This window comes from Nycticebus coucang, chromosome 4 (genome assembly GCF_027406575.1).
Source record: "Nycticebus coucang isolate mNycCou1 chromosome 4, mNycCou1.pri, whole genome shotgun sequence".
NCBI lineage: Eukaryota > Metazoa > Chordata > Mammalia > Primates > Lorisidae > Nycticebus > Nycticebus coucang.
In genome coordinates this window covers 113,103,366-113,119,819 of record NC_069783.1, presented here as the reverse complement: position 1 = coordinate 113,119,819, position 16,454 = coordinate 113,103,366, and the positions used below count along the sequence as shown (strand labels likewise).

The following is a 16,454-nucleotide window of genomic DNA, read 5'->3' as shown; positions in this document are numbered from 1 at the left end:
CAATTTTGAAATGAGGACAATTAATGACAATTAAGGTTATGGGGGGGAGGAAAAGCAGAAAGAGGGATGGGGGAGAGGGTGGGGCCTTGGTGTGTGTCACACTTTATGGGGGCAAGACATGATTGCAAGAGGGACGTTACCTAACAATTGTAATCAGTGTAACCTGGCTTATTGTACCCTCAATGAATCCCCAACAATAAAAAAAAAAATAAATAAATAAAATAACAGTGCTAGAAGAAACAACATCAGAATGTTGTTTATAGTTGACGGTAATAAACTGAATTTATTATTTGGCTTCTAAATTTATTAAATTTATTTCTTTTTCCCTTGATTTCTAAAAACTAGAAAGCATTTATTATATTTACAATATACATTGTTGTATTTTATAAAATGTTTCTCAGGAGTGCCATAATTTAGTTTGAAAACTCACATGAGACATGTCAGTATAATCTTACCTCTGAAGTATTATGCGGTTTAGTGCCAACAAATGTGACCTTGAAAGTAATATATATATTTTTTGTTCGTTTGTTTGTTTTTAGACAGAATCTTACTTTGTCACCCTCGGTAGAATGCCGTGGTGTCATAGCTCACAGCAACCTCAAACTCTTGGGCTCAACTGATTCTCTTGCCCCAGCCTCTCAAATAGCTGGGCCTACAGGCGCCCACCACCATATCTGCTATTTTTAGAGACAAGGTTTCACGCTGGCTCAGGCTGGTCTCAAACTTACGAGCTCGGATGATCCACCCGTCTTGGCCTCACAGAGTGGTAGGATTACAGATGTGAGCCACCACGACTGGTGAAAGTAACATATATTATGAAATTGCGATTCCTTAAATTTCAGAACCCTAAAAGAAATAATAAATTTCCTTCTTTCTATTTTCCAATATAGCAAATTCATGTTGTTATACTTACTGACTACACTCTCTTAAAATGTGAATTTTTTTTCTGGTTTTAAGCAGTCTACTGATTATTGGGATGTGTATTTCCGTATCAGAGCTTTATTTCTCTTGCCATGTTAAACACTACTTTGTCTTTCCCTGGTAGTTATCTTATGTCAATATTGAAAATATTTTAGGAAATGTTATAGCTTTATATCACATCCTGATGTATATATAAAGAGATGGAACATTGAGGGCCATCTAAATGATGTTTGTGTAGCTAAGTGTTTGGGGGTTCTGAAAAAACATTGTAGTAGTATTGTTAGTTTTTCTCTCTCTCTCTTTTTTTTTTTTTTCTTTGAGACAGAGTCTCATTATGTTGCCCTCAGTAGAGGGCTGTGACGTCATAGCTCAGAGCAACCTCAAACTCTTGGGTTTAAGCAGTTCTCTTGCCTCAGCTTCCCAAGTAGCTGGGAATACAGGCATCTGCCACAACACCCAGTTACTTGTTTTTTGTTGCAGTTCTCGTTGTTGTTTAGCTGGCCCAGGCCAGGCTCAAATCCACCAGCCTTGGTCCATGTGGCTGGCGCCCTAACCACTGTGCTACAGATGCCGAGCTTCTTTAGTTTTTTTAAAGAAAATTTCTTTCATGGGTATTTCTTATTTTATATGAAATAATCCTGACTCCATCTGTTTCTCCTTGCACACTTAGATATCTTTAACAATTTTAACAATTTTGTTTTAGAAGGATTATGAGAACACGGAGGAAGTCTGTCAGTTAAGGACTTTGGTGAATAATTTGCGAGAGTTGATTACATTGCATAGGAAATACAACTGCAAATTGGCTCTCTCTGATTTTGAGAAGGTAAAAGTCTGGACTCATCAGAATTATTTTCTGTATTATATCCAGTTATGTCTAGAGTCTACATTTAAGCTTTCTTTTGGCATCCAGGAAAATGCTACCACCATAGTGTTCCAAATGTTTGATAAAGTGCTGGCTCCAGAGCTTATTCCCTCTGTCCTAGAGAAGTTTATAAGAGTTTATATGCAGGAACATGGCTTGCAAGAGGAGGAACTTCTTTTATTGTACATAGAGGTAACTTTTTATTTAGATTTAGTCTTATTTCTTGGATCTACGCAGTTTATCATTGTATTAAAGGTTTAACTCTTTAGGAAACGTCATGCTTTCCCATTAGGAGTTAAGCAGCATTATTAGTTAAGAATGTGGGTTCATTCAGTTACTGACTGACTGAGGCCCTTTAGCAAAAAGATATTTGGGCTTACCCCAGAGCACTATTGTGAGGTAATAGGAGGGGGAGCTCAAAACAGGTCAACAATTATTTTTTGTTAACATTAATATGCTTTACCAATCTTCTTTGTAGATTCTTTAAGCAAGTTTCTTATAAAACTGATGGCTGAAGTTTTGACAGTTTTATATATTTATATAGATTTTTTTTTTTTTTTTTGAGACAGAGCCTCAAGCTCTCGCCCTGGATTGAGTGCTGTGGCATCACAGCTCACAGCAACCTCCAACTCTTGGGCTCAAGCAATTCTCCTGCCTCTGCCTCCCAAGTAGTTGGGACTACGGGCACCCACCAATGCCTGGATACTTTTTGGTTGCAGCCGTCATTGTTTAGCAGGCCCGGGCTGGATTCGAACCTGACAGCTCAGGTGTACATGGCTGGCACCTTAGCCACTTGAGCCACAGACGCCAAGCCAGTTTTATATTTTTTGACAATTGTTCAATGATCATGACTAATCAGAACTTTTGGGTTTGTTTTTACATATTCATAAAGGCTATTTATATCTATCTGTGCTGAGGCTGGAGTGAATTGTGTTATCATAGCTCACTGCAACCTCAAACTCGGGGTCAAGTGATCCTGAGTAGCTGGGACTGTAGGCATAAGCCATTGCACCCAGCATTTTTTTTTTTTGGAGACAGAGTTTCAAGCTGTGGGTAGAGTGCTGTAGCCTCAAAGCTTACAGCAACCTCAAACTCTTGGGCTTAAGCAATTTTCTTGCCTCAGCTTACCAAGTAGCTGGGACTACAGGTGCCCGCTACAACGCCCGGTAATTTTTTTTTTTTTTTTTTTGGTTTTTGGCCAGGGCTGGGTTTGAACTCACCACCTACGGCATATGGGACCGGCGCCCTACTCCTTGAGCCACTGGGTGCCACCCACGCCCGGTAATTTTTTGGTTGTAGTTGCCATTGTTATTTGGCAGGCTCGGGCTGGATTTGAACCTGCCAGCTCCAGTGTAGGTGGCTGGCACCCTAGCTGCTGAGCTATAAGCGCTGAACCTTTTTTTTTTTTTTTTGAGACATAGTCTCACTTTGTCACCTTCAGTAGAGTGCTATGGCATCATAGCTCACAGTAACCACAGACTCCTGCACTCAAGCAATCCTCTTACCTTAGCCTTTGGAATAGCTGGGACTATAGGCACCCACCACAATACTTGGCTAATTTTTCAATTTTTTAAGTAGAGATGGGTCTCTCTCTTGCTCAAGCTGGTCTCGAACTCCTGAGCTTAAGCGATCTACCTACCTCAGCCTTTCAGTGTGCTAGTATTACAGACGTGAGCTGCCATGTTCAGCTGACAGTCTTACATTTTTAATAAACATATATATGTTTATTCCTTTTTAGGATTTACTGAAGAGATGTAGCTCAAAGTCCACATCACTTTTTGAAACACCATGGGAAGCAAAGGCCATGGCAGTGATAGGGTGTTTATCTGACACAGATGTAAGTAAACACTAACCATTTGGGTTTCCCTTTTGAGCACTGGATCTTTTCTTAAAGATTTTTTTTCTGACCCATAAGAGTATAAATATTTGTTAAGAATAATTTGTATACTATTAAAAAGGAATGAGAAAATGAAAATCATCTATAATTCTATGTATTTATGAAAGATAAAAAATGAACATTTTCTAATGCCCACCCCCAAAAGAATCTCTATGGACAATTGGGTGCATATCTTTCCAGGCTTTTCTGTGGTTATATGAACAAGTAGACGTTTTTAACTATGTCTCAATATGCCTTTATTTTGACTTCACATTGTTATTAGTTCCCATTATAAAATGTGAATAAAATCATGAAAATTGTTTTGAGATAAGAGATTGTAGAAAGTAATGAAGCTGTATGTCTTAGCTATCTGCAGTCAAAATACTCTTCTGAATTTTTCTAAGTAATAAAATTGCTATTTGTGTGTGAAAATTAGAAAGAAATATATGCTTCTGCAGTCAGTAGATGAATATTCTTAAACTACCATATGGTTGATGGAAGACCTCTGCTGATGTAGGCAGTACCATTAGTGTACATGAAACAAATTCAAGAGCTAGTCATTGCATATTTCTTTGTAGCTCATATTTGATGCTGTGCTTAAGATAATGTACGCAGCAGTGGTTCCTTGGAGTGCAGCTGTGGAGCAGCTGGTGAAACAACACCTAGAAATGGACCATCCCAAGTAAGATTACAGGGTGCCTATTTTTTGTGCTTTGGGTAAACCTCACGTTTTGAGTTGACATTCATTTACATTTTTTTATTATTTACTACGTCCCATAGTATTTCATAAAAAACACAATTCCTGTTATATCAATAAATTTGCTTTTAGAGTCAAGTTATTACAGGAAAGTTACAAATTAATGGAGATGAAAAAGCTTCTTCGAGGCTATGGAATAAGAGAGGCGAATCTCTTAAATAAGGAAATAATGGTAAGTACATTATATGAAGAATCTTTTCCCCTTCCTTCCATTTCTACGCCAACATGGGAAATTTCATGAGGATTATATTCTGAGTGGTTAAGAGATGTAGGTTTTCCACTACTTTTCTTTTGTTAGATACAATGTTAATAGGGTGTTCAGTTTGTGAGAGTATTAAGGACAACAAATGGTAAATTAAGATGCTCATAAAGAAGAATGGACTTTCATATGATTCACAATATAAATCATTTTTTAATCTTTCATACAGTTTATTTTTTGTTATGTTACTTTAATTTTATGGCTACTTTGCCCTTATGAGCAAATGACTTCTGGATTCTCTGAGATTTCATAGCAAAGAAGTGTACATATTGTTCTTGTTTCAGAGGGTGGTCAGATACATTCTCAAACAAGATGTCCCATCTTCTCTAGAAGATGCTTTGAAGGTAGCCCAAGCATTTATGTTGTCTGATGATGAGATCTACAGTCTTAGAATTATTGACCTAATTGATAGAGATCAGGTAATGTAAGTTTTATATTGTCATTTCATATGCCTTCTCTGTTAACTAAATGCTTAAAAATTATTGAAACCCATCAAATTGTCCAAACAGATATGTGCTCAAAATAAAGTTATACCAATGTGAAAATATGGGGTGTTAGATCAGTCACTTTTTTCATATCTGTGAATTCTTTTAAAGCTGGCTTTCATACTCTGGAAGTTAACAAAACTCAGACTCACATTTTTTTGTATATTATAGGATCCTTTGATTCTAGAATAGGGTGCATGTTTTCTTAAGTTCTTTACATTTTTAAGTGTCTTTATTTTTATGTAATTCTATAACCATAGGTATATCTAAGAATTAAATAAATCTTAGGTACCTAGGGTTTTTTTTTTCTGAGTATTACAGGAGTGTACATAATTTGATTATATAAATTTGCATTTGTATATTTTAAGTCAGTGTTGTACTTAGTAAATGTGCCCTTCACCCAGAATATGCGCATTGCACTAGTTAGATGTAAATTTACCTTGCCCTTCCCCCCCCCTTGATTTCCGTTAAGTTTTACTTCCATTTGTGCACAAAAGTATTAATTGACTAGTTCCAATTTAGTATTGAGTATATGTGGTATTTATTTTTTCATTCTTACAGTACTTCTCTTAAATTTATTTTATTGTTTGTTATAAATTTTCAGGGGGCTGGGTATAGTGGCTCATACCTGTAATGCCACACTTCGGGAGGCCAAGGCAGGAGGATCACTTGACCCTAGGAAATTGAGGTTGCAGTGAACTATGATTGTGCCACTGCACTCTAGCCAGGGTGTTAGAATGTGACTTTGTCTCAAAAACAACAGAAAAGAAAGAAATTTTCAGACTTTTAAAACATTGAACCATAATCTATTTGTTAAAATGATGTCTTTTCATGTTAAAGAAAGAAAGAGATAAGTCCAAATTAATCCTTGTAGGTACCAGCTGTTTTTTCTTCTTTCAAACACTGTTTATAGGGTGAAGATTGTCTCCTTCTGTTGAGGTCTCTACCTCCTGCTGAAGCTGAGAAAACTGCAGAAAGAGTTATCATATGGGCACGACTGGCCTTACAAGAAGAACCAGATAATTCTAAAGAGGTGAGATTTTCACTAAATAAAACACAAATCCAATTTTTATGGATTTTTATTATTAGGATAGAAAAGATAGACTTACAAATATGAAGTCTATCTTTCTCATTGTTAGAATGGCCTAATGTGAAAAGTGCTCTAAATTTACTACACAGAAAAAAAAAAATCAAATATGGCTGCTTTCGAGCAGTTGCTTGAGCCCACTCAGAGTAACCTCGGATCTGCACAAATTTGAAGGATTACTTTAAGTAGCTGTGATACATAAAGGATTTTTCATAATGCCTTCCAATATAAACAGTGTTTTATATTGTATAGGACATTAATTATTGCTGTCAGCTACAGAACCAAAGTAAATGTAAATAATCCTAGAATGTTGAAACTTAGATGTGGTTTCAAGGGAACCAGTGTATTTTATTTATTTATATTATTTATTTATTTTTATTTATTTATTTTAATTTATTTTATTGACAGTCTTGCTCTGTCACTGGGCTAGGGTGCAATGGCATCATCATCGCTCACTGTAACCTGAAAGTCCTGGGCTCAAATGATCCTCCTATCTCAGGCTCCCAAGTAACCTGGACCTATAAGCACATGCCACCTCGCCAGGCTAATTTTTCTATATCTTGGAGAGATAGGGTCGCACTGTTGCTCAGGCTGGTCTTGAACTACTGAGCTCAAACAATTCTCTTGCCCTGGCCTCCAGAGTGCTAGAATTACAGACATGAGCCACCATGTCTGGCCCAGTTTACTTCTTTAAAGATAAGGAACCCAATACCTAATTCATCCAGGATAGCTGGGTGTTTAAACCCTTAGTTATAGATACCTCCTATCTTCTCTCGGCAGTCCATTTCTTTCTTTTTTTTTTTTTTTGGCAGTCCATTTCAATAATTTTTTTCTTTTAGAGAAATAAGTTTTCTTTTTTTTAGGGTTTGGGAGTAGAAGACGGAGGGAGAAGGGGGGAGTAAAGGGAGAAAAAGGGGGATGGAGAAGAGGGGTAGAAAGTGAGTTTCCTTTTTTTAACACATTTTTTATGCTTTTGTTATGTGGCAGGCATTAGATTGAATACTGGAAATAAATTATCTACTTCATCTTCCCAATAAAGCTATGCCATGCTTCCCATTGTTAGCGCCTTATATTAATATATTAAATTCAGAAACTAAAATATTAAGATAAATGACTTTTTTTTTTGAGCCAAAGTCTCAAGCTGTGGCCCTGGGTAGAGTGCTGTGGTATCGCACATCACAGCAACCTCCAACTCTTGGGCTTAAGCGATTCTCTTGCCTTAGCCTCCCAAGAAGCTGGGACTACAGGCTCTCATACCACCTGGAAATAAATTATCTACTTCATGCCCAGCTATTTTTTTTTTTTTTTTTTGAGACAGAACCTCAAGCTGTCGTCCTGGGTAGAGTGCCATGGCATCACAGTTCACAGCAACCTCCAACTCCTGGGCTCAAGCAATTCTCCTGCCTTCGCCTCCCAAGTAGCTGGGACTACAGGCGCCCACCACAATGCCCAGCTATTTTTTGGTTGCAGCCATCGTTGTTTGGCGGGCCCAGGCTGGATTCAAACCCACCAGCTCAGGTGTATGTGGCTGGTGCCTTAGCCGATTGAGCCACAGGCACCGAGCCCTGGCTATTTTTTTGTTGCAGTTGTCATTGTTGGTTAGCTGGCCCAGGCCAGGTTTGAACCCACCAGCCTGGGTGTATGTGGCCAGCACCCTACCAACTGAGCTACTGGCGCTGCCAGAGCCTCAACTCTTATCTGTATAATACCATCGTCTGTGTTCCTAACCACCAGCTTGAACTGCCCCAATAGTGAAAATTGGAATATATTAATTAAACCTTTTTCTTTTCTTTTTTTTTTTTTGTGATTTTTGGCCGGGGCTGGGTTTGAACCTGCCACCTCCGGCATATGGGACTGGCGCCCTACTCCTTGAGCCATAGGCGCCGCCCTTTTTTTCTTTCTTTTAAAGAAAACTTTTTTCCACTCTCCCTGCTCCCTTATTCTCCTGCTCCCCCACCTTGAATTGATTTGAGTTTTTCTTTTATGTGGGAGTGTATTATATGGTCTACTGGCTTCGTATTAGTATTGAGTACACTGCATACTTGCTTTTCTATTCTTGTGATACATTACTAGGAAGAATGTGTTTCAACTCCATCCAAGTTAATACAAAAGAGATAAAGTCTCCATCTTTATCATGGCTGAGTAGTATTCCGTGCTATATAACATAGCTTGTTAATCCATTCCTGAGTTGGTGGGCATTTAGTCTGTTTCCACATTTCGATGATTGTAAATTGAGCTGTGATAAACAATCTATTGCAAATGTCCTTATGATAAAATTATTTATTTTCTTCTGGGTAGATGCCTACTAATGGAATTGCAGGATCAAATGGGAAGTCTCAGCTGGGCCTGTAATCCTAGAACTCTGGAAGTCCGAGGCAGGTGGATTGCCTGAGCTCCCAGGTTCAAGACCAGCCTGAGCAAGAGTGAGACCCTGTCTCTAAAAAAACAGCTGAGCGTTGTGGCAGGCACCTGTAGTCCCAGCTACTTAAGAGGCTGAGGCAAGAGAATTGCTTGAGCCCAAGAGTTTGACGTTGCTGTGAGTTATCATGCAACGGCACTTTACCAAGGGTGCCAAAATGAGACTCTGTCTCAAAAAAAAAAAAAAAATAGGTCTAATTTGAGTTCTTTGAGGATTCTTCATACTTTCTTCCTAAAAGGAAGGAAGTTGTATTAGTTGGTAGTCCCATCAGCAGTGTAAAAAAAGTGTTCCCTTCTCTGCATAGCCACAGCGGTGTCTGCAGCTTTGAGACCTTGCAATGTGGGCCAAGGTGGTTTTAATTTGCATTTCTCTGATGATTGGGGACGATGAGCATTTTTTTCATATGTTAGCCATGCGTTTGTCTTCCTCAGAGAAGGTTCTGTTCTTATCTCTTGCCACTGGTAGATAGGATTGTTTGCTCTTATTTTTTTGATTAAAAAAAAAAAGTTTTTGAGACAGAGTCTCACTATGTCACCCTCAGTAGAGTGCCATGGCATCACAGCTCACTGCAACCTCAAACTCTTGGGCTTAAGCAATTCTCTTACCTTAGCCTCCTAAGTAGCTGGGACTACAGGCGCCTGCCACAATTGCCTGGCTAAAAAAAAAAAAAAAGGAAACTTTTAAATAATTACTGGAAAATATTTATTAAACTTCTATTCTCTAGATTATTAGACCTCATCTTAACTTTTCCAAAGAACTTTTCCAAATTTTTTTTCAAATAGTAAATAACTAAAAAAAAATAAGAGTGTTAATGGTAGTGTAGTTGAAAGGTAATTTAGGAGAGCTTAAACATCTATGGTATTTCCAAATCATATATCCAAGAGTTTACCCTAGAGTTTTTCATGTTTAGCCTCTATAAGACTCATTTTAGGATCCACTTGTTGATTGCCCAACTCCCAATACAGTCCTCCCATTTTTTAAACAACTTTGTTTTCCTGATTCTGTCCTTTCTCTGTGTGTTCTCGTATGTGTACTACCTATGTCATCAATAAAGGCAGGAGATTTCATTTTGCATTTTTCTTTTTAGGACAAGGCCTGGAGAATCTCTGTTGCGAAGACGTCAGTAGACCTTCTTAAAATACTACGCGACATTCAGAAAGGTAGTCTCTACCTCTGTTCCCTCATCTTAGTTTGGTTCCATAGCTCATCCTTTTCAGAAAGGGGCAGCTTTTATCATACACAGTTTTTCTGGTTCTGGTTGTATCAATCTTACCCATTTTTCTTCATGAAAAATCTTTCTTGCCTTATTCCTATATTAGCAGTGCAAGAATAGAAGCATGTAGAACCAGCCTTTCATTTGTTTATATGCTTCATTAAGTTATTTAATGCTAGACTAGATTTCTTTGATGCCTTGAACTCATTGCTCATTTTTTTCAATTATTGGTGGTTATGATCATGGAAAAGAAAAATCCATTTAAACTCGAACTTAAAACAATTAAGGAACTAACTCCTGGCCAGGCGCAGTGCCTCACGCCTGTAATCCTAGCATTCTGGGAGGTCGAGGCGGGTGTATTTCTTAAGCTCATGAGTTCAAGAGACCAGCCTGAGTAAGAGTGAGACCCCTGTCTCTACTAAAAATAGAAAAACTGAGACAAGAGGATTGCTTCAGAGCAAGAGTTGGAGTTTGCTGTGAGCTGTGATACCATAGCACTATCCAGGGTGACAGCTTGAGACTCTGTCTCAAAAAAAAAAAACAAACAAAAAAATACAATGGTAACTCCTGGGGTTACCTTTTTTACCTTTTATCAGCATCTGAAAAGAACTGAAGAATTGAGATAAGAGAACCAAAGTTAACTAAATTGTTACCCTTGGGCAGGTGGCTCACGCCTATAATCCCAGCACTTTGGGAGGCCGAGGCAGGCGGAGGATTGCCTGAGCTCACAAGTTTGGGACTGGGCGGTTGTGGCTGGCACCTGTAGTCTCAGCTACTGGGTGGCTGAGGCAGGAGAATTGCTTGAGCCCAAGAGTCTGAGGTTGCTATGAGCTATGACGCCATGGCACTCAACTGGGGGTGACAAAATGAGACTTTGTCTGAAAAAATAATTAATTGGTAAGTAAATAATAAATAAAATGTTACCTTTTAAAAATTCTCCTAATGTGGGAATTTGTATGTCTGCCGTAACTTTTAAAATTTTATTTTGAATTTTTTAATTAAATCATAACTGTGAACTTTTAAAACTTTAATTGTAGGCAATCTTCAGAAGAAGGATGAATGTGAAGAAATCTTGAAATTATTTAAAGTGGTTGCCAGCTTACAGGTAAAGATGTTGAGCTATATCAAATGTTATTAGTTGACTTCAATATATTTATTTCTCAAAATTTTCTGCAGTAGCCTTCAAGGATTTGAGGTATTGATTATCCTTTGTTTTCTTTCTCTCTTTCTCTTCTCTTTGTCTTTCAACATCTTTATTGAGACTTAACCAATACCCTATAATTAATTCATGTAAAGTATATAAGTAAATGATTTTTGGTATATTGCATTATTGATTTTTTAAAATCATGGTAAAATACATGAATATTTTAATAACAAGAAATGATCAATTTTAACATTTTTCCACATACAATTCAGTGGCATTAATTACATTCACAGTGGTGTCTATTTTTCATCACTCTAAGCAGAAACTTTGTAGCCATTAAGCAATAACTTCCCCATTCCTCTCTTCCCACAGTACCTGGTAACCTTTATTCAACTTTCTGTCTCTATAAAATTTGTCTATTCTAGCTATTTTATGTAAGTAGAATAAAATAAGTAAGTGTGTATAGGAGTTCTGTGACCCAAAATTTTGAGACCTGCTATAATGACAATAGGATTATTTGTGAAAAGCATCTGGAGAATGAGCATAAGTTAAGTTCTCTGTGCTTTTCTTACATTTGAAAGTTAGAGGTATTGGGTGGTGCCTGTGGGTCAGTGGGTGGGGCGCTAGAACCATATACCGAGGGTGGTGGGTTCAAACCCAGCCCTGGCCAAACTGCAACAAAAAAATAGCTGGGCATTGTGGCGGGCACCTGTAGTCCCAGCTACTCAGGAGGCTGAGGCAAGAGAATCATCTAAGCCCAGGAGTCAGAGGTTGCTGTGAGCTGTGTGACGCCAGGACACTCTACCAAGGACGATAAAGTGAGATTCTGTACGAAAAAAAAAAAGAAAGAGGTATTTTATTTATTTATTTTTTTTTTGTGATTTTTGGCCGGGGCTGGGTTTGAACCCACCACCTCTGGCATATGGGACCGGCGCCCTACTCCTTGAGCCACAGGTGCTGCCCGAGAGAGAGGTATTTTAAGGCAATGATTTTTGATCTAGGCAAAATCGTGCATATTTATCATGTTACTTTTTTTTTTTTTCCAGTTTTTGGCCTGGGCTGGGTTTGAACCCACCACCTCTGGAATATGGGGCCAGCGCCCTACCCCTTTGAGCCACAGGCACCATCCTATCATGTTACTATTTTTTTTTTGTAGAGACAGAGTCTCACTGTACCGCCCTCGGGTAGAGTGCCGTGGCGTCACACGGCTCACAGCAACCTCAAACTCTTCGGCTTACGCGATTCTCTTGCCTCAGCCTCCCGAGCAGCTGGGACTACAGGCGCCCGCCACAACGCCTGGCTATTTTTTTGTTGCAGTTTGGCCGGGGCTGGGTTTGAACCCACCACCCTCAGCATATGGGGCCGGTGCCCTACTCACTGAGCCACAGGCGCCGCCCCATGTTACTATTTTTTAATATTTATTATGCCAGATCTGGTGTGTGTCTGTACAGATAGGGTCTCACTCTGTAGCCCAGGCTGGAGTGCAGTGGTCCAGTCATAGCTCACTGTAGCTTTGAGCTCCTGGGCTCAGCAACCCTCCTGCCCTATCCTCCTGAGTAGCTAAAACTATAGATGCACACCAACATCCCTGGCTTAGGAAGACTTATTTTTCACACTATACTCTTTTAAACCTTTTTCTTTTTATCAAAGAATTAATTCTTTTTTTGGTTGTTGTTGTTGTTGTTGTTGTTGTTGTTGCAGTTTGGCTGGGGCCAGGCCTGAACCCGCCACCCTCAGTATATGGGGCCGGTGCCCCACCCACTGAGCCACAGGTGCCGCCCAAGAAATAATTCTTTATTCTTCACAATATGCACTACAGAATTAATTTTAATACACTTATTAAAAGATCACTTGAGCCTATGAGTTTGAGACCAGGCAACGTAGTGAAATCCTGTCCCCCCAAAATAAATGGCTGGGCATGGTGGCTCACGCTACGGGTAGATTACTTGAGTTCATGAGTTCGAGAACAGCCCTAGCAAGAGCAAGACCCTGTCTCTACTAAAAAATAGAAAAATTGGGCGGTGCCTGTGGTTCAGTTGGTAAGGCGCCGGCCCCATATACCGAGGGTGGCAGGTTCAAACCCAGCCCCGGCTGAACTGCAACCAAAAAAAATAGCTGGGCGTTGTGGCGGGCGCCTGTAGTCCCAGCTACTCGGGAGGCTGAGGCAAGAGAATTGCTTAAACCTGGGAGTTGGAGGTTGCTGTGAGCTGTGTGATGCCATGGCACTCTACCGAGGGCCATAAAGTGAGACTCTGTCTCTACAAAAAAAAAAAAAAATAGAAAAATTGAGGGAAGAAGATTGCTTGAGCCCAGGAATTGGAGGTTGCTGTGAGCTATGATGATGCCATGTTGCACTCTACCCATTGCAATAGCTTGAGACACTGACTCAAAAAATAAAATAAAATAAAATAAAATATTGCTGGGCCTGGTGGCTCATGCCTGTAATCCTAACACTCTGGGAGGCTGAGGCAGGTGAATAGCTTGAGCTGACAAGTTCAAGACCAGTCTGAGCAAAAGCGAGACCTAACAGTAGAAAATGCAGATGATGCGTCTCTACTCAGTAGAAAAAACTAAGGCAGGAGGACAGATGGTGCGTCTCTACTAACATTAGAAAAACTGAGGCAAGAGGATCACTTGAGCCTAAGAGTTGGAGGTTGCTTTGAGCTATGACACCACAGCATTCTACCCAGGGCAATAGCTTGGGACTGTCTCAAAAATAATAATAATAATAATACAAAAAATAAATAAGTCTTCTTCCTGCCCTGACACTCAAACTATCCAGATGCAGCCACTGTCACAAGATTCTTGTTTTCCTTCTAGAGATAGCCTATGTCTATCCAAACAGAAATTTTTGTGGTATTATGACATGTAATGAAGATCCTTCAACAATATAGCATAGCAAATATCAGTGGTCAGTTCTTATATTTGATTGTATAAATGTGTACTTATGCATGATGCATCTTCTTCAGGGAAAGATCAGTAATTTGGGGAGGCTTTGTACCTGTAGCACATTGGTTACGGTGCCAACCACATGCACCAAGGGTTCAAGCCTGGCCTGGGCCAGCTGGACAACAATGACAACTGCAACAAGAAAATTGCCAGGTGTTGTGGTGATCGCCTATAGTCCCAGCTACCTGGGAGGCTGAGGCAAGAGAATCACTTAAGCCCAAGAGTTGGAACTTGCTGTGAGCTGTGACTCCACGGCACTCTACCGAGGATGACACAATGAGGCTCTGTCTCAAAAAATAAATAAATAATTTGAAGAAAATATCGGTTTGAAATTTTTATCACATTTTATAAATATTGACTCCACTATAGATTATATGTTATGTAGCCATCAAAAATAATATTTATGAAGTCCTTGTAATGACTGAAAGGGGGAAATTACATAATGTTAAGTAGAAAAGGTAAGGTATGGGGTGGCACCTGTGGCTCAGTGAGTAGGGCGCCGGCCCCATATACCGAAGGTAGTGGGTTCAAACCCGGCCTCTGCCAAACTGCAGCCAAAAAATAGCCGGGCATTGTGGCGGGTGCCTGTAGTCCCAGCTGCTCGGGAGGCTGAGACAAGAGAATCACGTAAGCCCAAAAGCTGGAGGTTGCTGTGAGCCGTGTGACGTCATGGCACTCTACTAGGGCGGTAAAGTGAGACTCTGTCTATAAAAAAAAAAAAAAGAAAAGAAAAGGTAAGGTATGAAATTCAACAATTTGGCCATAAAATGCTGATGAAGAAAACTGAAAGGAAATACAAAGAGAATGGTCAATGTTTATGAGGTTAAGCTGTTATAAGGATGGCAAGTCTGGAACTCCACCACCCCCCCACCCCCACCCCCGAGAAAGAGCCTCACTCTGTCGCCCTGGGTAGAGTGCCATGGTGGAGTGGCACAGCAACCTCAAGCTATTGGGCTCAAGCAATCTTCTGGCCTCTGCCTCCCAGGTACCTGGGACTGCTGGTGCCACCACAGTGCTCAGCTAGTTTTTTCTATTTTTTGTTTTTTGTTTTTTTTTTTTTTTTTTTTTGTAGAGACAGAGTCTCACTTTATGGCCCTCGGTAGAGTGCCGTGGCCTCACACAGCTCACAGCAACCTCCACCTCCTGGGCTTAAGCGATTCTCTTGCCTCAGCCTCCCGAGTAGCTGGGACTACAGGTGCCCGCCACAACGCCCAGCTATTTTTTGGTTGCAGTTCAGCCGGGCCGGGTTTGAACCCGCCACCCTCGATATATGGGGCCGGCGCCTTACCTACTGAGCCACAGGCGCCGCCCAGTTTTTTCTATTTTTAATAGAGATATGGTCTTGCTTTTACTCAGGCTGGTCTCAAACTTCTGAGCCCAAGTGATCCACCTGCCTTGGCCTTCAAGAGTGTTAGGATTATAGGCATGAACCACTGCACCCACCCAGCCTGGAGATATTTTTTGATTGTCACAACTGATGTGGGGAGGGTAATACTGTCATGCAGTGGGTAGAAGCCAAGGGTGCTGCTCAATACACAAAGGATGGCCTCCTACAATAGAATTATCTGGCCCAAGGTACTGCCAAGATTGAGAAACCCAGATCTAAAGTGTGGCGCCAAAGCACAGGGTCTGATTTCTTTTCTTTTTCTGCAGTTTTTGGCTGGGGTCAGGTTTGAACCCACCACCTCTGAAACATGGGGCCAGTGCCCTACTCCTTGAGCCACAGGCACCACCCAAGAGGGTCTGATTTCCTTCCCTGGGATTCAGTGAGATTTTTTTGTTTGTTTTAGGATAGGGTCTTGCGGCTTAGTTCCTGTAGCTCAGCAGCTAGGGTGCCAGTCACATACACCGGAGCTGGCGGGTTCAAATCCATCCCAGGCCTGCCAAACAATGATGACAACTACAACAATGGTTGTCATTGTGGTGGGCGCCTGTAGTCCCAGCTACTTGAGAGGCTGAGGCTAGAGAATCGCTTAAGCCCAAGAGTTTCAGGTTGCTGTGAGCTGTGACTCCACAGCACTCTACCCAGGGTAATATAGTGAGACTGTGTCCCAAAAAAAAAAAAAAAGATAGGTCTTGTTCTGTTGCCTGAGCTAGAGTCCAGCCTCTCTTGAATTCTTGGCCCTAAGTGATCCTCTAGCCTTGGCTTCCCAAAGTGCTAGGATTACAGGTGTGATCACCATGCCCAGCCTTCAGTGGGATATTTTTATTGGATCTGAGAAATAAGTTTTAGGTCTGGAGTTAACAGCCAATCAGTAGTTATAGAAAAAGAACAAAGCTGACTTCTTCAAGCCACCAGGATAGAATCACCCAAACCTAATACTTAATTCTTCCTTCTTTCTTTTTTTTTTTTTTTTTTTTTTTGTGGTTTTTGGCCAGGGCTGGGTTTGAACCCGCCACCTCCAGCATATAGGACCAGTGCCCTACTCCTTGAGCCACAGGTGCCGCCCTCTTCCTTCTTTCTATACGGAGCTCCTCACAA

General features: G+C 40.4%; 1 protein-coding gene across 1 annotated transcript in view; it reads left to right on the top strand.

The window, feature by feature from the left end:
- KNTC1 (kinetochore associated 1) overlaps positions 1-16,454 on the top strand; it is a 109,816-nt gene that overhangs the window by 43,639 nt on the left and 49,723 nt on the right. Inside the window, exons 25-33 of the mRNA XM_053589707.1 lie at positions 1,625-1,744; positions 1,832-1,975; positions 3,522-3,620; positions 4,238-4,341; positions 4,489-4,588; positions 4,960-5,094; positions 6,074-6,193; positions 9,754-9,826; positions 10,917-10,984. Of these exons, the coding sequence (XP_053445682.1) occupies positions 1,625-1,744; positions 1,832-1,975; positions 3,522-3,620; positions 4,238-4,341; positions 4,489-4,588; positions 4,960-5,094; positions 6,074-6,193; positions 9,754-9,826; positions 10,917-10,984 (963 nt within the window). The remainder of the gene's footprint in view (positions 1-1,624; positions 1,745-1,831; positions 1,976-3,521; positions 3,621-4,237; positions 4,342-4,488; positions 4,589-4,959; positions 5,095-6,073; positions 6,194-9,753; positions 9,827-10,916; positions 10,985-16,454) is intronic.